The following is a 25,440-nucleotide window of genomic DNA, read 5'->3' as shown; positions in this document are numbered from 1 at the left end:
TGTTATTTGTTTGGCAAGGAAAAGACCTGCACTAGAATATTAAGTGAAAGCAAAGTTTAGGTCACTCTACAGATGTCTCAGGCTTGGTCATAACTTTTAGAGACATATGCTATTTAGTATACTGTCTTTGGTGTAAGCCGCCCAGAGTCCTCGGAGAGTGATAGAAATATGACTAATAAATAAATAAATATGACTAATAATATTGCTAGAAAATTTATTCAGGCCTTTCCAGAGGCAGCTTGGATGAAAAGAACCTACAACTGGAAAGACCACTCAGGTAGCTCACAGAGCTACCAGGACTAGCATTAGGAACAAATGCTGTGGAAGAAACTACATAAACATGTTGTGGCCCACCAGCGGCCAGCGGATCTGGCAGCAGATTCGGACAGTAGGAGGTTGGGGAGGAACATGGCCAATCCTGGAGTCTGGGAAAGGCTCTGATGAGGGCTCTGCGTTGGAGGCAGAGAGGGGGCCAGGGCTGTATGCCAGTTATCAGCTGCCTTTGGAGTCAGACATCAGTGAGGCAGATGAACAGCTGGAGCCTGTTCCAAGTGTGCGCATGTGCAGAGTTGCCAGATGAAGGGAACAGCTAAAGAACAAGGGTTGACTTGACAGTAAGGCCATGGGTGGACGATGAATGGCCCCTCCCAGAGGGAATAAAAGAGGAGCGAAAGGGGAGTGGAGTTTGCAGGAGACAATTAGTTCATTACTGCATTCTTGCCAAGTATTGCGGCATTTGAAAGATATCGGCATGGCCACTGTCCAAGCCTGATAAAGGTCGCTAACTGTGAACTATCTTGAAAGACTGTGGGAGGAGAAAGACTTTGCTGGAGAAGAATTCACTGTAAATTAAATAAAAGGTTTTTTTGTCAGAACAAGGAGTCTGCTTCGTGGTTTGGGCAAGCCTAGGTCAGGACAAAACAATTGAAGACCCTCTAAAGTAGCAGCCACCAACCTTTGGGATACCAGGGACTGGTTCTGTGGAGAGAGGTTTTCCCATGGACCGGAGGGAGCCTGGTTTTGTGTGCCGCCTGCATCCGGCGGATAGTGTTCTGTCCCCAACCACATGCATACACACCAACAGACGTTCAAGAGTTAAAGACCAAACCAGCCAGCAAAATCCTTTTCCTTATGATAACGGAACTTGGCAACAACCTAGTGGCTGCCTGCCAAGAGTTTATTACTTACGAAGAGGAGAGATATCTTCTCCCCACTTCTGATACATCAAAAGAAACAGCTCAATAATTACGGAGTTAATCAAGTCCAGAGATAATCCAGCAAAGTCTATAGCAAAAGTCCGGCAATGCAGAATGGTGTGGAAGCTTTCAGCTTTGTTCGTCACAAGGTTTGACTGGCCACCACACTCCCTTTTATATCCTGTGGGGTGTGGTCCAGTGACTCAGCCTAATCTCGGGCACGCCCTTTCTTCTGTTGCGCGCGCTTATCTCTGCGACACTGGCGTGGATCCAGCCAAGACTCATTACCCTCATCACTGTCCATCTGTGGCTGCGTGGACATGCTTGGCCCCGGCCCTATCTCTTGCCCTTTGGCAGACACCGAAGGCATTGCCAGAGAGGAGGGTCCTGGAAAGGGAGGCCTGGCCAACTCCTCTCCTTCACTCTCAGAGTCCTCTCCTGCCGATGACACAGGCTCAGGTAACGGAGCCACAACAGATGGAGCTTCACTTGTTTGCGTGGCCTGCTTTCTGACATGTCACGTCCCCTGCTCTGAAGCAAAAGTTGAGAGAGATTTATTCTGTACCCTTTAATCTGAATAGTGTACTAAAGTTTCCAATTTTCTCTTAAGCTTTCTTTTTCTGTAAAAGGGCCTTTTATCTACCAACCACATCATCAAGGTGTGTTTCATTCCTTTTACTGGAAATTTCCTCATGGTTTACTTTATTTTGCAAGGTGGCAAAAAGCGTTGCTAACATATACTATCGCATATCATATCTGTACTATTATATATCCTCCCTGACTGCCTCTTCTTTCTGATTTAAAAAAAAGGAGTCAAGGTTGAATTCCTTCATGGTGTCTTTCCTGCCATGAAACTGAAGCATGAGAAGCTAAATGTGTTACAAATTGCCAGGTGAAGTTTTTATAAACAAAATTCAGAGTCCTTATAATTTCTCCCTTTGCTGATAGACTAGGAAAGAAACTTGACAGAAAAAAATATTTGTTAAAAATACAGAATACAGAATAACAGAGTTGGAAGGGACCTTGGAGGTCTTCTAGTCCAACCCCCTGCTTAGGCAGAAAACCTTATAGCATTTCAGACAAATGGTTATCCAATCTCTTCTTAAAAACTTACAGTGTTGGAGCATTCACAACTTCTGGAGGTAAGTTGTTCCACTGATTAATTGTCCTAACTGTCAGGAAATTTCTCCTTAGCTCTAAGTTGCTTCTCTCTTTGATTAGTTTCCACCCATTGCTTCTTGTTCTACCCTCAGGTGCTTTGGAGAACAGTTAGACTCCCTCTTCTTTGTGGCAGCCCCTGAGATATTGGAACTCTGCTATCATGTCAAGCCTAGTCCTTCTTTTCATCAGACTAGACATACCCAGTTCCAGGAACCGTTCTTCATGTTTTAACCTCCAGTCCCCTAATCATAATCAACATCTTTTTTACATGGTGGCGACCAAAACTGAATGGAGTATTCCAAATGTGGCCTTACCAAGACATTATAAAGTGGTATTAACACTTCTAGTCCAACCCCTTGCTCAAGCAGGAAAGTGATGGTGAACCTGTGGCACACGTGCCCAAAAGGGGCACGTGGAGCCATGTCGCCTGGCATGCACGGTGTCGCCCGTTCCTCTTTTAGGTTTCTGGTGCACATGCGCACGCAATGATCAGCTGGCCTTCATCCGTGCAGCAGTGCTGGAAACTGGAAGAGCTGGTCTTCCATTTTCCTGCGTGATCATGCACACCAGCCAGAAACCCGGAACACTAGCTGGCCGGAAGTTCATTGTTGGGCACGCGCATGCACCCTGGGCAGCTCCTATTCTGAGTTGCGGCCCAGATGAGCACGCGCACGCGCTCCCTTTTTGGCACTTGGTGCTGAAAAGGTTCGCCATAACTGCCCTGTCATTCCAGACAAATGGCTGTTCAATCTCTTCTTTAAAGCCTCCAGTGATGGAGCATCCACATCTGTTACACTGCTTAATTTTTCTCATGGACAGAAAATTTCTCTTTACACATATCTGCTCTTCAGGTTAGCCTGCATCTCATTTACATCTTTGCAAAAATTTTCCACATCTGACTGGACAGAGATAATTTAGCAAAATAGCAAACCATACTTCAAGAGTTCAATAGATATCCTCCTTGAGAAAAAGGATGTCTGGATTGAGTATGTTTGAGAAAAGTTTGACTGGTTTCTTCTTTTGGGAGCCCGAAGTAATATTCTTCTCATGTCCTAATGGTCAGTGATCCTCCTTTGAGATATTGTTTGAATCCATTTACAGTGAGGTGGAAGACTAGAAGTCTTTTAGAAGTTGCAAAATTACAAACCGTAACACCATAAGTGGCATACTTTCCTTTGGAGCTTTTCAGTTAGGCCTGATTTTAAACATGTATACTGTATAAATACTGTGGGTAGGAACTGTGAGCAACAGACAGAATTGGGCACATGTCAAATGCTGCAAATAGCATAGCATAGCATAGGTGAAGCTTCAAGGTAAAATTACAGGCAAAGCAGATCTCACATATTGCTCAGGCTTAACCAGCTGTAATAACCAAAAAGCTACAGACATTTTCACTGAGCTAGACATCGCTTGCAAAAGCTTTTATAACTGGTTGTCTTTATAAGATCTTTTCTGTTATCCATCTATATCCACTCCACGTTGCACAGGTTAATCCATTGCAATCTGGGATTGTTTTAGATTTCAGCATTGGCTCTTCTTCTTTCGATATTTATTATTTCCAACCCAAAGAAAGAAAAAGATGATGTGATTGGTCCTTTATCTATCTGTCTCCCTGTTCATTGGCAGAACTGGCCCAAAATAGGATCAAATTTGGCCTTGGGGAGAGGATAAATTAAGGTGGAATGTGATCTAGAACTATCCAGAGAGATGTGGGAAAAACAAAATTCAATTGCCTAATGCATCCCTTGCTTTTGGTGTTTGAGAAGACTTTTGAAAATCCTTTGGTTCTTAATTCTTGATCAAGAATCCTTTTTTTTTAACTCTTAAATTTTTTATTTTCTTTTAATACAAAACATTACATCATTCAATAAATAGTGTATCATCTGAGTACACATTTTTTGTATCATAACAGTTAAAGCTTACCACCATATTCATTAATGCTTAATACTTAACATTCTATTATCATAACATTTCTCTTTAACTTATTTGGTTTTATTATACATTACTTTAATGTTTCTTCTCTAACCATTGATAAAATAAATCCCATATAATATAATAATCAGATTGCTTCTATGCACATCCACCACATATGATAGTACGATCCCAGTATCTGGTGGCATTTCCAACATTTAGTTGATTTATCTTTAAACATTTTTGCCAGTCTTTCAGGTGACAGATGCCATCTATAAAACATCTTATACAAATTCTCCTTGTATGCAGTTGACATTGTTAATTTATAATTTCTATCCCATAATTGCTGCGGTGGATCAAGAATTCTTGATTGTTCTTTGGAAGGACCCGGATTGTGGGGGCAATAAACTGACTTTGTATAAATATACAAAAGTATGAAGTTTGTTTAATGCACTGTAAGCCACCCTGAGTCTCCGGAGAAGGGCGGCATATAAATCAATTTAAAAAAAAAAAAAAAAAAAGGACACAGCCTGAAGCTGAAGCTCAAATACTTTGGCCACCTAATGAGAAGAGAGTCTTGGAAGAGTCTTGGAAGAGACTCTGATGCTGGGAAAGATGGAAGGCAAAACGGCCCAAAGAGGCAACTGGACTTTCTGGTTTTTCTTTGAAGACGTTTCACTTTCTCATCCAAGAAGCTTCTTCAGATTCAGAGCTGAAGAAGCTTCTTGGATGAGAAGTGAAAGGTCTTCAAAGAAAAACCAGAAAGATCAGTTGCTTCTTGAAAAAGCACCTTTGGGACAACCATGGCCTGGATGACTGAGAATCTCCATAGCCATGGAAGACAAAAGAAGAAGGGGATGGCAGAAGATGAGATGGTTAGATACTGTCATCAATGCAATGAATGTGAATTTGGGCAAACTCCAGAAGATAGTGGAGAACATATGGCATCCTATGTTCCATGGGATCGTGGGGAGTCAGAAGCTACTTAGGAGTTGAACAACAATGCTTCCCTATGGGAATGAGAGTTGAAGAACAACTTGGAATGCCTGATCTCTCCATTCTAAACCCTCCCCCATTTCCTTTTGGTTATGTGAGCCAGAACAGTATATTATTGCAGAAATCATATTCTACCGATTTTCACTGCTTCTTCTATGGATAGTTTCATAGGACGCCATCAAGGGTGGACTTCAGATACTTTAGCAACATGTTCGCTGCCCCATTTCTGGGTGGGCGTGGCCATGGTGGGCGTGGCCTAGTCAGCCACCTGCACCACAGTGGGGGGGGATTCACCCTCCCCAGGCTCCAGAGGCTTTCCTCAAGCCTCTGGGAGGGTGAAAACTGCTTCCCCCGTGCTCCAGAGGCCCTCCGGACATTAGAAACAGGCCTGTTTCTGAACTTCCAGAACATTCAGTAGGACCATTTTTGGCCCTCCCAGACCCTCTGCATGGCTTCTGCACTTACCTGGAATGAGGAACTGGCTGCGTGAAGACTCCTGGGAGGAGTGGGGCAGGGTGGGAGGGGTGGGGTGGGCATGGCAAGCCAGGGATAGCATTTGGGGGTTCGCCAAACCCCAGCGATCCTTGGCTAAAGGATTGCCCGAATCATTCCGAATCCCCAGGAGCCCACCCCTGGACGCCATATATCGTCATCTGAACAGGATTTTTCCAGCTTTGATTTCCAGTTCAAGCATTTGGCCCACCTTTAAAAAAAAAAAGTCCAAGAAAGAGTCTTTTGATCAAGAAACACTTCTGGAGTGCCTTATTTAAGCAGCTTTGATGCTCATCTGACTTGAGTGTAGCTCCTGACATTTGCAAACGTACAGTATAGTTTAATTATATAAATATATAATTAGGTAAACGTAAAAATCCACAGCTACTTGCTTTATTTATAACTTTGCTCCTAGATCAACTGTTCAAAAATATAATGTTTGTCTACAGGGACAAGCAAAGAGATGCGATTTTTTTAATCAGTAGTTATTTATTACATTCTTTTCTTATCCTTCAACTAGAATTAATGCTCAAGGTGGCTCATAGCAATAGCATTTTAAATAAAATAGAACAGTCATCTTATCATAGAGCTATGAATCAATTTAAAATAAACAAAGAACAAAAAATAAGCACACCCAGTAATTAAAATCATTTTCTGTACCAATACAAAGGTCTATATTTATAAAAATACTGGTAAGAAGAGAACCAAGAATGGGCTTGTTTATTATTATTTGGTTAGGACAGAGGTGTCAAACTCAAGGCCCATTGCTTGTGGAGTGCTTAGATTTGGCCCGCTGGGCCACCCTGGAAACAGTGAGGGACTGGTCTGCGGTGCCTCAGGCAGCAAAAATGGAGCTCAGAGGGCTGCGCGCAGCCCTCCTGGGCTCTGTTTTCAGCCACGATGAATTCCTGCAGCCCTGTGCTACCAAAAATGGAGCTCAGGGAGCTCTGTTTTCATTAGCAGAGGGCTGCAGCCAAAAACGGACCCTATGTGGGCTCCCTGAGCTCTGTTTTCGCTGGCAGAGGGCTGCAAGAGGCCGCTGCAGCTGAAAACGGAGCCTTGATGAGTGACATCGAGGTAGGCAACACCCTCCAAGGTCAAAAATAACCCTGATTCAGCCCTCAATGAAATCAAGCTTGACACCCCTGGGCTAGGAGATCCCAAAGGGGACTTCCCTCCCTCTCCTTCCGCCTTCCCTCTCCCTTGCTCCTTTCCCTTGCTTCCTCATATTCCACCATGTTATTTCTCTGACGTTGCTGGGATAAAAAAAATTGGAAGAATGCTGTGTATAACATACTGTATGGGATAAAATGAGAGCCAAAACTATTTAGTGTGGAGAGATGGAGTGGGGGTGTTTGTATCTCCATCTATATTCCTGTGTGTGGGATTGTCAAAACAGTTACAGATTTAGTGATCCATATAGTGTTCTGCATATAAAGGCAGTTTATATCAGAAAAAAGTAGAAAAGAAACTCTTGAACATATAACAAGTTTTAAATCAGAAACGTTACAGAATGCAAACACTTATTGTTGCAGAAGATAGAAACGAGCGATGAATTTCTACTTTCTCTTATTTTCCATTTTGCTGATCTCCACCTCGATGCCACGCAAACTGTCAGTTTCTGAGGCTCATTATAGTTTTCTTTTTAAGAGCTGCAACATTTGTCTATGTGGCCTATAAATACATTGTAGTGGAGCTTGTCTGAAATAATTGGTCCTCTCATTATTCTTCTGCAAATTGTAGCTAGAAAGGAACTTAAGCAGACTGATAAGAGTTGTAATATTTTTGATGGGAATGGGGCATGAGCTGTTAAAAGAAAAATATTACTAAAAGTCCCTAAAATATTACTAAATATTACTTAAAGGTGTTATTTGGATAAAATATCCAAATAACACATTTTCTCCAACTTGCTCCTGGTTAGATAAACATGAAAGCTATGAATTTTTGATAGGAAATAGTGGCATCTGAAACATGTAGTAAACAGTCTTGGTATACTATCAACCCAATAGTTTGGGGCTGACAGTTTTCAGAACTGAGGCTAGCATGACTGACAATTTTCCTAGCTAAGAATTGTGGGTGTTATAATTATAACTCATCTGAAAATCAGCAGGTGGGAAGGCTGCAGTAGATTTTGAAAGGTTAGGAACATTGAAGAAGGTGCTGGAGAGCAGTGCGTTCATCCAAATCTTGCCTGAATAGCTCAGAATTAAAGCAAATACAGAAAGCTCCTGTGGTTAAAATGAAGAGACCTACTCAGGGGTGAAATCTACTTATCTTCCCAACCGGTTTGGAAGAGCATGTGGGTGCGGGCGCGTTATGCGCATGCATGGACCCTCTGCGCATGCGCAAACCCTTCTGTGCATGCACAGAGGGTAAAAAACAGGCTACTTTCTGGTTAAAACCAGGAACTAACAATGACCGGGCGGGCGGGCAGAGCCTCGTGCTGCCATTGCTACCAGTTCTCCGAACCACCGACCGTCATGGCTATCGGTTCTGCCAAACCGGTCCGAACCGGGAACATTTCACCCCTGGACCTACTGTATAGTGAAAACCAAATCTGGCTCTGGATTCTCAGTTTACCTTTCCAATAAGCAACTCAGTCAGAAGATCATTTAAAAGCAGTTTATTAGGGTAGCCTGATAAAGTGGGACTCTACGAAAAAAGGGAGAAAGAACCTCGAGCCCCATGTTTCCCTCCTTTTTATAGCTAATGCAACAAAGAAAATGCAAGAGGAAAGTTGATTGGACAGAATAAAAGTAACCTCCTCTTTGCATAGGAAATCAGTTACATGTAGTCAAACATGTTACATATTTGTATCCCATAATATCACACATGTTCATTAAAATGAGGCCTGACGCCAGAAGGGGTGCAATTGTAAGGAAAAAGATTGTTTAGAGTTCACGAAAGAGATAAGCCAGACCCCACGTTGTACTAACAAACTTTTCTTATCTGGAGGTACTCTCCAGCTTGTTTATCAGTTTAGGAATGTTAAAAGCTAATAAATCTGAACAAGAAAGAAAACAAATCAAATTAAAATGCAAGGTAACTATGTTAGTTAACAAATAACAAAACCCATGTTATTTGCCCCTCAATAGATAGAATGGGGCAAATAAGAGAAGACTGGTCACTCATTTTAAAACAGTAACATATCCATGTAGCTATATTTTGGGATGGGGGGGAGGTCTAAAAGTAGGGCTCTATCATTCCTAGTGTCAACTTGCAAAGCTTTCAAGTTGCCATGAGCAGGAGGGAGGGAGAACTGAAGTGAATTCCATATATTTTTCTGACCGCAATCAGGAGGGCGTTAGGTTTCACAGCCAGCCAAAGTGGTTAATTGGAGAATGTGATTTATGACATGGCCAGGGGGGAGGGGAGAGACAGGGTCATAGGGGAACGTAAATCTACGTGGGATCAGTCCTGACTGCATCCGAGTATTGCCGGAATGTCGCTCCTAATAAATCACTATATTTCCTTTGAAGTTTGGATCATGGCTCATGAATTAATTAGGGCATCTTTCGGAAACTTGACACCTAGCCTTAAAAACATTGAAAATCCCCACCTCCTCCCCCCACCTTCCCATTAAGAAAGTACTCCAACAAAATGTTGCCACTGTATACATCAATTATAACAGATTAATCTCAGGGTGCTGGTGGAACAATAGAAATGGCTGGAGACCATTAGATGGACAATGGAAGCTTGAGACGAACCGGTAGGGAAAGTAAGTAGATTTCAGCCCTGGTTTGTACTCGCAAGTAATTACTTGCTAAGGCTGGGGCAGAACATAAATACTGAACCCTGTGGCCCCCCACAAACTTACTAAGTCTGCATGTGTGTTTCTCATAAATATCCATAAAATCCTTTATTCAATTATGTTTACTTACCTTATATTATATACCTTATATTATAAGGTAAGTAATATGTAATGTAATTATATAATTTATATTATAATATAAAATTTATATTGTATATATAAACTTATACAATATGTTATTCAAGTTTCCCGGCAGACCAATTTAGTGATTAATAAATACAGTAAGTCAAAAGCCCTGCCATCAAGGTGGATTGGAAAGGACAATATGAAATTATAAAACCAATATGAAGTATAATGACCAGCGATAGTTTGAATTTAAAAATGTAAGCTGTGTTCATTGTTCCATTAAACGTGAAATGAAATTGTGGTTCACCCATGGCCCATTTCTGCTCTCATGTCTCATTGATGAAAATAGATACTATGCAGGAACAGTCCAATTTTTAATCATGGTGACTGAACTCCCTAATATAAATGTATGTAAATGGCATATACATATTCTTCAAGAATCATCCTGTTCTGCTGAATAATCAAAAGGGAGAATTGATTTTGTTAAAGAAAAATGTAGGTAGCCTCTTACTAAAGAAAGTTCTTTGCATACAAGATACTCAGTGCCTGTTTTTTAGAGTTCATGCACATGTACAAATACAAATACCATATTTTTCGGAGTATAAGACGCTCCGGACTATAAAACGCACCTACCTTTTTTGGGGAGGAAAACAAGGGGGGAAAATATCTGCCTCAGCCTCTACCTCCCAGCAATTTGCCTCCTTGCAGAAAACAGCAGCAAACAGCGGAAGCTGAAAATGGGGTGTGCGGAGGCAGCAATAGGCAATCCCTGCAGCCTGAAACAGCTAATGGTTGGGAGGCCGATCCAACTGACAATCAGCTGCTTGTGCTAATCAGGCTGTGCTGAAACTGAAACGGGATGTTTGCTGTTTGCTGCAAGGAGGCAAATAGCTGGGAGCCAGAGGCCAAAAGGTGGGGGCTGGTGGATGGGCAGGGCTACATTCGGTGTATAAGACATACCCAAATTTTCACTCTTTTTTGGGGGGGAAGTGTGTCTGATACTCTGAAAAATACGGTAATGTCCTTGAATTATTAGTTTTGTGTAGCAGTTCATCAGAGGCCTTTAAAATGGATACTAACAGGGTTGAACATTCAATTCTGTGTCCTTCCTGCATATATTCAGGTGGAAACCTGAAGTGGATGTGTATTCTTATTTGTCTGAGAGTTTTTCTTGCAGACTAGGACTCTAATGCAGAAAGTTTTAGAATTGCTCCTAATGGAAGAGAATAATGTGACACACACACAAAATGAAAGTAGGAGAAATCTCTTCTTTATAGTTTCCTCCTTTGGGCAAATTTATCAGTGCTTCAGATTCCATATCTACTCACAGGACTGCTTCCTTAGACTGATATGTACCATTAAAAAAAAATAATACCAACGAACAGGATCAGGTAGTCCTTGATTTACAACAATTCATTTAGTGACCATTCAAAGTTACTTATGGCCACTTTTCACACTTACGCCCATTGCAGTATCCCCATGGTCACATGATTAAAATTCATCCACTTGGCAATGGATTCATATTTATGATGGTCAGAGGGTTCAGGAATCCTGTAATCAACTTTTGCAACCTTCTGACAAGCAAAGTCAATGGAGAAACAGCCATGTTACTGTTCTGCCCCTGCTACGGACCCCAAAGAACACAGCACACACAAAGTCCGTTTAAACCTTAATTTACTGAATAAACCAGTCTTTTACAACAATGGCTGTTAATTAATTTCATTAACAGCCACCAAGAATTCAAAGAATAATAACTGAAAACTTACTATGATTGGCAGAATGCCCAGAAGCAATTTGCAGGAAGCTGATAAGATAAGTAAGACAAGACACGAAGGTATGTGAACTAAGTTGTTCCCTGCAAATTGCTTCAGTCGGCATTCCTCTTAAATAGGCTAAGGGAGTGGTCAATTAGCCCCAAGCCTTACTCTTGAGGAGTCCTCCTGAGGAGCCACTCCTGCCTTTTGGCAGTTCTGCAGGCCCGTGCATTGAGAAGAGGCTCCTCCTCTTCGTCCTTTTCACTTAAGGGAGCTTCTGGAGGTTCTGAAAGCCCTGGCTTCTGGCACCATATCTTCTCCAGCCTCCTCATTGTCCAACTCGAGTGCCAGCTGCACAGGCTGCTGGCGCAGCACCACACCAGCCTCCTCGCTGTCTGAATCAGCTACTAGCTGCACAGACCACGTACGGGCCACAACAGTTACTAACTTAATGGCTGTGTGATTCACTTAACAAGAAGGCAAGAAGGGTTATAAAATGGGGCAAAATTCACTTAACAACAGAAATTTTGAGCTCAATTGTGGTGGAAGGCTACCTATATAGTCATTCAGAAGTCATATGTTCATTGGGACAAGACTGTATATTTATTGACTTCATATATAATATATACAATTTAAGAAATACATTTAAGTATTCAAGAGAAAGGTAAGCATATTATGGTACTACCGCATCTCCAGTTCATCATAAAAGTGATGAAGAGGAGAAAAATGGCTGCAGATTAGGGGTGTTAAACTGGCAGCCCGCAGGACGAATGCGCCACGCACAGGCCATGCTTACCCCAGCTCCGCGAAGGGGGGAAAAAATCACAAAATATCACGTGATGGCAACTTGGCACCACAAGTTTGACACTCGTGCTGTATATCTATTTAAAAACTCTATTCAACTTTTCAGAAACCAAAAATGGCCTTCAATTTTTAATTTTGCCTACTATGATAGCCTCATGATATCATCTACTGAACCATTAGAGGTTTTTTAAAAGATGTTTACAGTTAGAATACTCTTCTTAGTCCAAAAATGATTAACTGTTTCCGTTCTTGAGGAATTTAACTCACAGTTCTTGGAAGTTCTGTGGTTATTAAGTGATGATAGAAAACTTAATAACTGATGGTTATTAAGCCTTGATAGAAAAGAACACTTGTAGTTCAGAATTGAACTATGGAATCCTTGCTGCTCTCTAAACTTTCTTGCAGACATTTCATTACCGTTTTAGCACTGATGATGTTAATTAGTTAGGTAATAAAATATCTGTAAGAAAAACACAAAGCTCAGAGAGCACCGACTATTAAGTCTTTTGAAAAAAGATAGCTCCATGACATCATCCACAAAGGGGGTTAGTAAATTGAAAATCATTATATTGCACACAATTTCTCTGACAGAATGTCAGTCCAGCATGATCCAATTCTCAGCTCCACCCTTTATTTTCTATTCCTCTTCAAATTTTTTATTTGAGAACTTCATTTATGGATAAAAAAAGCCTAACATTGACTTTTGTTTCTTCTATTTCTTCTGCCGATTCACCTCATATAAAGAAGGTAGGGAACAGCTTTTAGTTTTTATTCAAGAAGCTTTTTTAAAAAAAAACAAGAATGTGATTGAAGAAATATCTGGAGAAATTACAGGTTTTCCCTTTTACCAGTCTACTCCTTTCAATTAAATTCACAGCAAATTATGGAGATTGACACCGGATGGTGAAAGGAGCAATCAGATCTATTGGATTGATTCTGTATGTCTACCTAAAAAAGTAATAGTTCAAATGTAATTTGCTTTTTGATTAAAAAGTTTTTAAAAATCATAAAAAAGAGGATAAGATAAAAATACTCTTTTTTAAAAAAAATCTTCAGCTCTGATATTAGGTTTTCAGAAGTTAGACATTTTCAATTATTTTATTTGTTGATCTTTTCCACTTAATCCTCATCAAAATGATGCTTTACAAATATTATTTTTTTTATAGAAACTTTATTGAGATTTTTTAAAGAACAAAAAAGAAATAAAAAGAAAAAACAAATAAACATTCAAACAATAACGTAGAACACATAAATATAATAAACATTTTCAATTTGTATCGGATGTGCAGTGTTTTAACTATTTACATAAATAATACTTGGTGACATTTTAACTCACTTTTAACCAATATTTAACACACCTTTAGATCTTTCTTTCATTTTATCATGCAACCACTTGTACCACCTTTCCCACACCATATAGTAAACTAACTTTTCATCATTTAATTCATAAATTAATTTAGTCATCTCTGCGCACTCGAGTATTTTCTTAATTGTAAGCTCTTCTGGTGGTTGAATTTTCTCTTTCCAGTACTGTGCGTATGCCAATCTAGCGGCTGTAATTATATGGATCATTAAATGTGTCATTTCCTTTCTATATGGTTTCTTTATTATTCCCAGGAGGAAAATCTCTGGTGTTAGTTCAATATCTTCATCAGTTATTTCATATAACCACCTCCTAATTTTATTCCAGTATCCTTTTGCTTCCGGGCATGTCCACCACATGTGAAAGAAGGTGCCTTGACCGTGGCCACATTTCCAACAATTGGGATGTATATTGGGATATATCTTCGCTAGTCTGGCCGGGGCTAGGTACCATCTATGAAACATTTTGTAATGGTTTTCCTTATATGCCACCGCTCTAGTCAATTTAAGATTTCTGTTCCATGCCTCCTCCCATTCCCCAAAATTTATATTGCACCCTATATTTTTCTCCCATGCAATTATTTGATTCTTTGTAACATCTTCGAACTTATCATCGCTTAATAAATAATTGTATAGTTTTGCCAGTTCAGAAGTTAGACATTTTATCTTCCTGGAGTCTTAATATCAAATTAAACTATCCAGATTTTATTTTTATTTTATTTTTTTACAATAAGTTTTCAGAAGTAGGTAGAAATTCAAAATATATAAGATAGTAATGGTGATCCTATGTTATTTAATAATGGGTTTTGTTTTTAAAGGCAAACATGCATCAAAGACACAATTTATAATTAACTTGGCATTTGCAGGAGAATAGGGTGGACATAGCAGTCTTTATTAAAAAATTTAGTAGGCAATTCTTTCTTAATAGACACTTAGTAATCAAATGGTTATAATCAAGAAAGTGGTAAAGGCTGTGCTTAATGGGATCATCATAATAAAATAACTATTTAGCATTGATGGAAACAAAGAACCCTGGAATTCATAGACAAATCTTTCCATGATTATCAATGCTTTCACTTCCAGACTTTTATGAGTGAATATTGGATATGTATTGGGGAGTGGCTTGGTGGCTTAGAGGTGGAGCTCTTTTCTCACAATCACGAGTTCTGTGAGTTTGATCCTCGGTAACGGCAGATATTTCTCTCTCAGGGCGCAAAGAGAAAATATCTGCTGCGAACTCCACATAGGCATCAGGAAGGGCATCCAGCCAGTAAACGCTCAGCTCCATCCTGATGTAAGGGATTACAGGGTCGTTAAAAAGAGGGGGAAAATGGATATGTATTGGAAATTAAATTCAAAATACTGGGGTTTGCCCCCTATATTTATCATCATGATAAAATTAAAAAGCTGCAGTCAGGATAAGTTGAAACCTCTTTGTTTCACATACACAACCAGGCACATATCCTACAGGCAATTGCTGTCTGTTTCACACAAGGAAATGGAACATTTTGGTGGAAGCCATATCTGATTGATGTCATTTTATTTATTTAGGAGTCCTCTTGCCTTACCTCCCATTCTCTGACCATTTTCTTTAGCACTGTCTTGTATTAAATGGGAAAGAAGTTGACCATGCTAGATACAATTTCAAAATAAGTGAGAAGAAACTCTAAAGTATTTTGGTGGGTGTTTTATGCAGTTTACTGTCCATATTTGTTCTGTGTCTAGGTTTATAACCAGCAAAGTAGGTGATTAATGGATTCAGATACAACTGAGGTGGAAAGGAAAGGAAACTGAAAAAAAAAAGTTTTTGTAGTATCGTGTCTTTTTTGTTCACAGATTCGTGTCCATCATGCTGACACTTTCCTGACTTTCAGAATGACTTTTATATTAATTTCTGTAAATGTAATATTTTTTTCCTAAGATAAAACATACTGTATATTGCAACTGCAGAATGAGTGAATGAAATGTATTCCTTCATCATTCTGACACATCCATCTATTCTATTGGTATTTCTGCTGTGTTCTCAAAACCAAGGCTATCTGAATAACCTATTTTTCTGTCTCTATATTTATCAACCAAATTATTCATGTTCACTGAATGAACAACCCACGATCAGAGGTGACAGGGTGGGTGGGTGGGTGGGAGGGAGGGAGGGAGGGAGGGACGGAGGGAGGAAGGAAGGAAGGAAGGAAAGAAGGAAGGAAGGAAGGAAGGAAGGAAGGATAGATGTTTTTCTTTTATCAATGCAAATATATGTATTTATCTCCAGATATAAAAAATTTATAAAAGTATTATTTGAATGACTGCATTGTATAATAATTGGTTGCACTTTTCAGTTGATTTTATTTTATTCATTAACTTAACCACAAAGAGAAAAAAAATGTCTGAGTATAAATTTAGAAATATTTAGAAATAGAATAACAGAGTTTGAAGGGACCTTGGAGGTCTTCTAGTCCAACCCCGTGCCTTAGCTCCCTTATGAATTATTTATTAAATTAATACCTCCGTCTTTCTCTTTTCTGCCTCCAATGTCTGTATGTGCATTATTGCATTTAGAAACTCTACTTGTGTCTTGATATACTAAAGAACAATCAGATGGTGTGTTGATATATAGATGTGTTGATACCAGATCACTTTCTGAAAAATATCTACATTTCCAGAGAGTTAATTAAAATCAATAGCAAAAAAAACCTTGCAAAGTAATAGAAATACTTCTGGACTGTTGCTCTTTATATTAGATATTGAACCAGGTTTTCTGATAAATAGCAGAAATCTATTTAAGAGGATCCTCTTACTAAGTATCATGGAATGGTGTCCTTTGATGGGTTTCATCTATAGATGTTAATTGTGGACTCCTACCCAGAACTCCAAGATTCTTTTCCTAGACTGATATCAATGATGTTGTTTTATATGAACATGTTCCTTAAGAATAAAGGGATTTTCTTCTGCAATTAAAATTCTTATCATTCTACCCTTCTTGCTCCACAGGAGGAGAAGTTCCCTATACCACACTGGCAACGCGAATGATGATGGGTGCCTGGTGGCTGTTTGCCTTGATCGTCATCTCATCCTACACTGCAAATCTAGCGGCTTTCCTCACCATCACTCGCATTGAGAACTCCATCCAGTAAGTTTGCACAAGCTTGGGAGTAAGAGTCAACCAGGAATTGGAAAACATCTTTGGCCAAAATCCAAGCCTACCCAACCAGAAGGCTAGAGTGTAGAAGTAGGAGATGACCAAGCTGAGCCCAAGGGATGGTTCAAGCATGTCATCAGCCTTGGTCCCTTCATGCCCACATGAGATCTAAGTCCAACCCACCTTGAATTCCGTTGACTCTTATACCACCAATTTGCTTTGACCATTAGTATTTCAGGTTCTTATAGAGAGTGTTAGCATGCAATAAATCTGTTGGTTATTTGAACTGCCTTACATTAACAGTAATACAGTAATTAGGGGGACGCACTGGCTCAGTGGCTAAGACACTGAGCTTGTCGATCAGAAAGGTCGGCAGTTCAGCAGTTCGAATCCCTAGTGCTGCGTAACGGAGTGAGCTCCCATTACTTGTCCCAGCTTCTGCCAACCTAGCAGTTCGAAAGCACCTAAAAAATGCAAGTAGAAAAATAGGAACCACTTTGTGGGAAGGTAACAGTGTTCCGTGCGCCTTCGGTGTTTAGTCATGCTGGCCACATGACCACAGAATTGTGCTGGCTCTTCGGCTTAGAAACAGAGATGAGCACCACCCCCTAGAGTCGGGAATGACTAGCATGTATGTGCAAGGAGAACCTTTACTTTTACCTTTTACAGTAACATTCTATCTCCCTTGCCTTTTGCTCCCATCCCTATAATTTTTAAAATAAGACTAATCATAGTGAAACACACACACACACACACACACACACACACACAAGTCTGGCCAGTAAGTATGGCTGTTGGCTGCCTGCACCCATCATTTCATGAGCCTTGGTAGCACAGCAGACTAAAGCACTGTTAAGTAACACCAGCTGCCTGCAATTATTGCAAGTTCAAATCTCACCAGGCTCAAGGTTGACTCAGCCTTCCATCCTTTCGAGGTAGGTAAAATGAGGACCCAGTTTGTGGGGGCAATAAGCTGACTTTGTATAAAAAAGAACACCGCTTGGAGGGGGGGCGGAAGCCCTACTAAGCAGGTATATACAAAAGTATGAAGGCTATTGCTTAACACATTGTAAGCCACCCTGAGTCTCTGGAAAAGGGCGGCATATAAATCGAACCAATAAATAAATAAATAAATAAATAAATAAATAAATAAATAAATAAATAAATAAATAAATAAATTTCAGAATAATAGAATATATAGAGCCTTGTGGCACAGCAGACCAAAGCACTGTTAAGTAACACCAGCTGCCTGCAATTATTGCAAGTTCAAATCTCACCAGGCTCAAGGTTGACTCAGCCTTCCATCCTTTCAAGGTAGGTAAAATGAGGACCCGGTTTGTGGGGGCAATAAACTGACTTTGTATAAAAAAGAACACCGCTTGGGGGGGGCGCGAAAGCCCTACTAAGCAGGTATATACAAAAGTATGAAGGCTATTGCTTAACGCATTGTAAGCCGCCCTGAGTCTCTAGAAAAGGGCGGCATATAAATCAAAATCGAAAATCGAACCAATAAATAACAGAATAACAGAGCTGGAGGTTTCTAGTCCAACCCCTTGCTCAGACAGGAAACCCTGTACCATTTCAGACAAATGGTTGCCCAATTTTCTTCTTAAAGATCTCCTGTGCTGGAGATCCCACAACTTCTGGACGCAAGTCGTTTCACTGATTCATAGTTCTAACTGTCAGAAAAATCCAATAGTTCCATAATTAATCTGGTGTAACCCTAGAATATATTCTCAGATACAGCATTTCGACAAAGGTTCTAAATAGCGCCTTGAGACATGATTAGATTATGAGATAGATTAACAGTGATTACAGTAGTAATGTTGGTGACAACACTAGAATCCTTGTTGGGGTTTTTTTGCTTTGTTTCTTTTACTTTTTTTCTTCCCTGTTTTAATAACAGAGGAAAAGGAAAACAAAGACTTTCAGAATGGCTGGTGGTCTCATCTTATCTGCTGGGAGGTGAAAGGTTTTTTGACTCTCACTGTTTTACTACTTTTGGCCACTGTTTTACTGTCTGTGTGGGAGAGAACTGTCCTCTTCTCCTAAGGGCAGCTCCATTTATTCTGAAGCCACTGCCATAGGATAGTCAAGGTCTCTGCCAGGGGGCAGGAGAGGAATTACCTGTTCCCTAAACTTGCAGTTATTCCCTATATAGAAAGCATACCTAGGCATTTTCTCTATCGTGTCTTCTTTTTTTTTTTGGGTGAAAAATATGTCCTGCATCTTTATTATTGATCTTTGCAGACCTTGGCAAACCTGCAAGCGAGAGAGAATGTAACAATTCAAAATGGTCTGGATCAGCATTTCTCAGCCTGGGCAACTTTAAGAGGTGTGGGTATCAATCCTCAGACTTCCCTAGTCATTGTGGTTGGCCAGTGAATTCTGGGAGTTGAAATCCACACTTCTTAAAGTTGCTAAGATTGAGAAATACGGGTCTGGATATAACCATACTCTCTCTCTTCCTATAAAATTAAAATTCCGCTCCCTTCAACTCAGGGGTGAAATCTACTTACCTTTCCTACCGGTTCAGAAGTGCATGCGCCGCACATGCGTGCTCGCTCCATGTGCGTGCATCACATGCGCAGATGGACCCTCTGTGCATGCGCAAACCCTTCTGCGCATGTACAGAGGGTAAAAAACAGGTTACTTCCTGGTTAAAACCAGGAAATAACAACAACCTGGCAGGTGGGCGGAGCCTCGCACTGCCGTCGCTACCAGTTCTCTGAATCACCCACCACCATCACTACCGGTTTGGCTGAACTGGTCCAAACCTGTAGCATTTCACCCCAGCTTCAACTCCCTAAACAAGGAGCACGTTGGCTCTTATGGTTAGGATGCTTATTGGAAGTTAGCAAGACCATATTAGAGACTCAAGTGCTGCTGTGGGTTGGGGTGAGGCCGCGTCCTTTGTTCCAGCTCCTGCCAACATAAAAGGAGGCTCCAACTGAATATCCCCCAGATAATGGTCATGTCACCGACTAATCTTTTCAACTTGGTAGCGCCTGGATACTTCTAAATTGACTGCAAAACTCCCTAAATAAATGCATTCTATTTTCTTATGCCACAGTTCTCATTAGACTAAATATCTCTGGAAAGCCTTTGAACATTTAGGCAATGGCTATTTATTGTGTGATCTTTGGCTCTGACTACTGAAACTGAATTCCAATAAATTTATTATTTTCTCCAAAAGGAAAATGAACTGTTCTTTCTACTGTTAATTGATTCATCCAAATCTCTAAGCCACCCAGCAAGCGTTCAAATTTTTAAGCCACCCAAACAAGGCGGAAAGTAATTCTTTTTGTGTCCTGTCTGTTCAGTCTGTATTAGAATTAATTCTCATAACCATGTAACTATAGGAAAAAAAGAAAAGGAGAATAAAATTGCTTAGGCAAAGCTTTATAGGAATAAATGAATGCATCATAAATAAATGTGCTTTAGAATAAGCAATTAGATGTTCATCCTCATTATTGGGTGACTAATTGTCTCTGTGCAGACAGTTTCCATGTTATAAGACAAACTTGTTCATTCTGCAGGCATGTTGTTGTTTTCTATATGCCATTGTAATACATAAACTTTAATGCACTCTTTTTGGGGTGAATTGTTTTAATCTATGTGAAGCAGTGCCTTTGCAATCTGATGAGAGCTATTTTGTACAATTACAAATTGTCAGGAGCTAAATTAGTTCGTATGTTTTTGTTCTTGTTTTGTTGTGCTCTTATTAAAATGAAATGCTCCTGAGTTTCTAATATCCAGCATCCCAATCTTATGGAGCCATTTCAATTGCAAGCCATGGATCACAGTTGCTTAAGCATCATCCCTAAAATATGAAATAAGCAAATGGAAATAAATCAAATGGAGCTTACATTAAGATTCCAACAGTTCCTTAAGACATGTGATACCACAGATTTTAGCCATCTTGACAGTTATTTCCTTTACACACACATACTTCCATGGAAGAAAGGGACAAAGACTAACCGATCAGGATCACAGGAACTTGGATTAATCTCTGTGGTCCTTTTTGCACAGCACATAAAAATATTTATCTTCCTTGTCTCATCACAAGCTGGCATTCTGTCTCTCATAAACTTAGAAGTTAGATCCAAAACACAAATCATTAAGTAATGAGGCTAAAGTAATATTTGCTCTTTTGGGGGAAAGTTTTCTCCAAACTATCCTGAAGAGGATAGAGAAGAAAGAGAAAGAGAAAGAGAAAGAGAAAGAGAAAGAGAAAGAGAAAGAGAAAGAGAAAGAGAAAGAGAAAGAGAAAGAGAAAGAGAAGGAGAGGAGAGGAGAGGAGAGGAGAGGAGAGGAGAGGAGAGGAGAGGAGAGGAGAGGAGAGAGGGGTACTGTGTGCTACCAAGTTAAGGTTGAGTCTTGGCAACCACATAGATAAGATTTTTCTGTGATGATCTATCTGTAACCTGGTCTCTCAGGTCTTGAATAGTGTACCCAGCTTCTTGGATGAGAAGCGAAACATCTTCAAAGAAAAACAAAGTCCAGTTGCTTCTTTAAAAAGCACCTTAGGGACAACCTTGACCTGGATGACTGAGAATCTCCATAGACTACTGGAAAGAACTAACATCTCAGTCAGGCGAAAGCTGTAACCAGCAGGCATTCACCTTGTGCAGGGATTGTATCTCTTTCTGAACTGAAATAACAGAATAACAGAGTTGGAAGGGACTTCGAAGGTCTTCTAGTCCAACCCCCTGCTCAGGCAGGAAACCCTATATCATTTCAGACAAATGGTTGTCCAATCTCTTCTTAAAATCTTCCAGTGTTGGAGCATCCACAACTTCTGGACGCAAGTTGTTCCACTGATTAATTGTTCTCACTGTCAGGAAATTGTGAGAAATGCCTTCTCACAATCACTTGTACCATGACCATCTTTCTTTTGGACAATTACAAGGCATTCTACCTGGTGCTACCTTTGAAGATCACTAGAAATCTACGAGTAATCCAGAAGGCAGGAACTAGTTATGAACGCTTCTTATTTTGTCCATGTAACACCACTGGTCTGTGGGCTGAACTGGTTACCATTAGGCTTCCAGATAGAGTTTGTGGTTTTAACAGTTACCTACTGTATATAAAGGGATGCAGTGGCTCAGTGGCTAAGACACTGAGTTTGTCGGCCGAAAGGTCAGCAGTGCAGTGGTTCGAATTCCTGGTGCCGCGTAATGGGGTGAGCTCCCGTTACTTGTCCCAGCTTCTGCCAACCTAGCAGTTCAAAAACATGTAAAAAATGCAAGTAGAAAAATATGGACCACCTTTGGTGGGAAGGTAACAGCATTCCGTGTGCCTTTGGCATTTAGTCATGCCGGCCACATGACCACGGAGACGTCTTCGGACAGCACTGGCTCTTTGGCTTTGAAACGGAGATGAGCACCGCCCCCTAGAGTCGGGAACGACTAGCACATATGTGCGAGGGGAACCTTTACCTTTACCATACTGTATATAGCTCATCATGGCTTGGGACCTGATTACATACTGAACTGTTTTCCTCCTGTTATTTCTGTCCACCCAGAATCATTTGATGTTCTGCTGATCCCAGCTGTACATCAACGTCATCTTGCAGGACCGAAAAGGCATGCCTTCTTGCTAGCTGCACTTGTCCTGTGGAGTAGTTTTCTCCTGAGGTCCACATGACCCTGTTGGCCTTTCATAAAGTCATAGAAACTGAAAATGCTTTAGAGTACAATGTAGAAATGGGCTTCCTTTCAGTGGTTGGTTGAGGTTAGTCATATTCAATGCATGGCATATATTTTACTGGGAGGTTTATTCTTCTTCTTCTTTTTTTTTTCTTGACGTTTTAATCCTTTTCTGAGTGCTACCTGTGCTACACTTCCTAACTAAGGTAGCATATAGGTTTCTAGTACATTATAACATATTTAGGCTGGTCTATTGAATATTTTGGATTTCAAGGACCAAAATTAATTGATTGCAGTGAAAATTGCATAGAACGATGCTTCTCCAAGTATTTTTTTAAAAAATAAATTTTATTAAATTTTCCAAGTTAAAATCAACATAAGACAAAAACATTGATTATACATAACAACGAAAACCATACATTCCCCTCCCTCCGTCCCCCTTTCATAACACTAGACATACAAACACATCCATCCCGGCAGATAATATTCCTGCCCTCATTAATAAATAATTGTGCCCACAACACAAAATAAAATAAATAATCCCCAAATATGGTTTTCAAACAATTATCTTTCAATCTAGATAAGTATATCTCTCCTCATATTGACTTAGGCCCTCACTTCATCTCAATCCTTTTATTCAACCACCGGTACCAACTGTCCCAACTTTGAAAAAATTCAGAATCCTCTTTTTCTTTCAACCATTCTGTCCGCTTCAGAGCACTCTAATACTTTATTTATAATTTGGACACTGGCTGGTATCTCTTTTTCTTTCCATTGTTGGGCGAACACTATTCTAGTTGCGACTAAAATATGTAGACTGAGATACCATTTTTTCTTACGTAGCCCCTCTGAGCAAATACCTAGTAAGGTATCCAAGTATTTTTGTCGAGGCTGGGAGCAGTTCTCTTTTCATGTAATATCAGGAAAATTTCTGCATAGATAATATATGTTTTACATTTATCTTCTGCTCTTATTAGTCTGTTTTCTAGTTATTTGCTATTACACTGGTGGGGGAGGGACTCATATCTATCATAGTTCTGGTTTGCTTTTTAAGCAGTGAAGGAACAATTCCTGGAGTTTGAAGATGAAGTATATTCACATCACCATAACTCAGTGGTGTTCCCAGCGTCTGTAATAGTTATTAATTATTCTAACAGCAGTATATGTAGGCAAGTTGCTATGTTAGATCTTACCTTGATGAATGTTGTGGCTGTGATGAATTCTGGAAGCAACAGTGGCCAATTGGCAAGATATCCTCGTTAGAAACCGTAGACTGAGGAATGGCTGTCTCCTATTCCATTATCATTAGGTGCCCTGCAAACTACACTTGCAATTATAGAAAACTCTATATGTGATCTGATGTTGGAAAGATCACTCTCTGGAGATGCAAATGCTTATTAAGAGAATAAGTGGCAACTTGAAATTAAACTTGAATAGCTAACCTTTTTTTTTTTACAGCATCTTTCATTAGCTTTTATACGGTTTCCTTTTTGGGGACACTTTCTTCCTTTTCTGAGGACAGAGATATATGGTTTATCTAGATTTTTGAGAGATTGTGGAAAGCTTTGGGTACACACATCAATTCCAGTTCTAAACAAATTTTTATAGTGTCCACACTGCTTATGTACAAATAAACCAAATCCAAAGGGAGGTGGTAATCTAGTGTAGTTTTTATTAGGCTATTATTTTTGTCTAGCAGCTCCTTCTTGCCTTTAGCAAATTGGCCATTAAGTTGATTTGGCTGGTGCTTTTAAAAAGGCAGTCCTCTAAAAGACAGCAAAAGCTGCCCATCCATTACCATTGGCCTAGATATCAGGTTCATTTTCTGGACATAATTGCTCCATTGGTGGATTGACAGGTCAATTCAGAATGAAACAGAACATAAACTGAAATACATTGTCCTGCATTCTTGCAAAATCGGTCCTGTCTCTTGATTAGGGCAGCAAAAACCTGTGGATTCTTCTAAAGCAAACCACTGCCTTGATTGCAGTCGTTCCAAATTTTGATAGATGATAGATAGAGATCAATCAATCAATCAATCAATCAGTCAATTGGTATAGAGCTGGAAGATCCTCCAGTCCGAGCCCCTACTCAACAGAAAACACCTATAACATTTCAGACATGTCCAAACTCTTCATAACAACCTCCAGTGATGAAGCACTTACAATTTCTGGAGGCACTGGTTAATTGTGCTCATCATTAGGAAGATTCTCCTTAATTCCAGGTTGCTTCTCTCCTTGATTAGTTTCCATCTATTGTTTTTTGTCCTGTCTACAGGTGCTTTGGTAAATAAGTTGAACCCTCCTCTTTGTGGCAACTTCTCAAATACTCCCCTTGCTTTCATGTCACCCCTAGTCCTTCTTTTCTCTAGACTAGTCAAACCCAAATGCTGAAACCAGATAGATCACGGGTATCAAACCCGCCACATCACGTTGCCATGACGTGATGTTTCATGATGTTTTTCCCCTTCATGGAGCTGGGGTGGGCATGGACTGTGAATGATGCATCTGGCCTGCGGGCTGCCAGTTGGACACCCCTGAGATAGATGATAGATGATAGACAGGTAGATAGATAGATAGATAGATAGATAGATAGATAGATAGATAGATAGATAGATGATACATAGAGAGATGATACATAGAGAGATGGATAAAGAGACAGATGATAGAGACATAGAGATAGATGATAGCTAGAGGATAGCTAGATGATAGATGATAGACAGATTATAGTTAGATAGGTGATAGATAATTAAAAGATAGATGCTGTTGATATTAAAATGTCTTGTAATTCAGTCTACATGATGCAGCCCTTGAAAACCACTTGAAAACTTCAACTGGTACAGAAGGCGGCATCTTACCTGCTCATTGCCACATTGTACAACTACTTTAGGTGGTCCACTGGTTGCCAAGATGTTTCCAAGTGAAACTCAGAACCCTGGTACCTTTAAAACTATATATAATTTTGCACATGGGTTTCTAACTGCCTGCCTGTCCTAAGCAGTTGTTGTGGCCCTTCGGCAGCCAGTGGAGCTGGAAGCAGATTCAGACAGTGAGGAGGTTGTGGAGGAACATGGGCCAGTCCTGGAGTCTGGGGAAGGCTC

General features: G+C 40.1%; 1 protein-coding gene across 1 annotated transcript in view; it reads left to right on the top strand.

Moving 5' to 3' along the window:
• Nucleotides 1-25,440, top strand: part of GRID2 (glutamate ionotropic receptor delta type subunit 2) — a 1,156,109-nt gene that overhangs the window by 951,721 nt on the left and 178,948 nt on the right. The window contains exon 12 of the mRNA XM_070948519.1: nucleotides 16,542-16,680. Coding sequence (XP_070804620.1) covers nucleotides 16,542-16,680 — 139 coding nt within the window. The remainder of the gene's footprint in view (nucleotides 1-16,541; nucleotides 16,681-25,440) is intronic.

The sequence above is a fragment of the Pituophis catenifer genome, unplaced genomic scaffold (assembly GCF_029215685.1).
Source record: "Pituophis catenifer annectens isolate HBS135680 unplaced genomic scaffold, rPitCat1.0.hap2 SCAF_8, whole genome shotgun sequence".
Classification (NCBI taxonomy): Eukaryota; Metazoa; Chordata; class Lepidosauria; order Squamata; family Colubridae; genus Pituophis; species Pituophis catenifer.
This window is presented reverse-complemented; position numbering and strand designations above follow the sequence as displayed.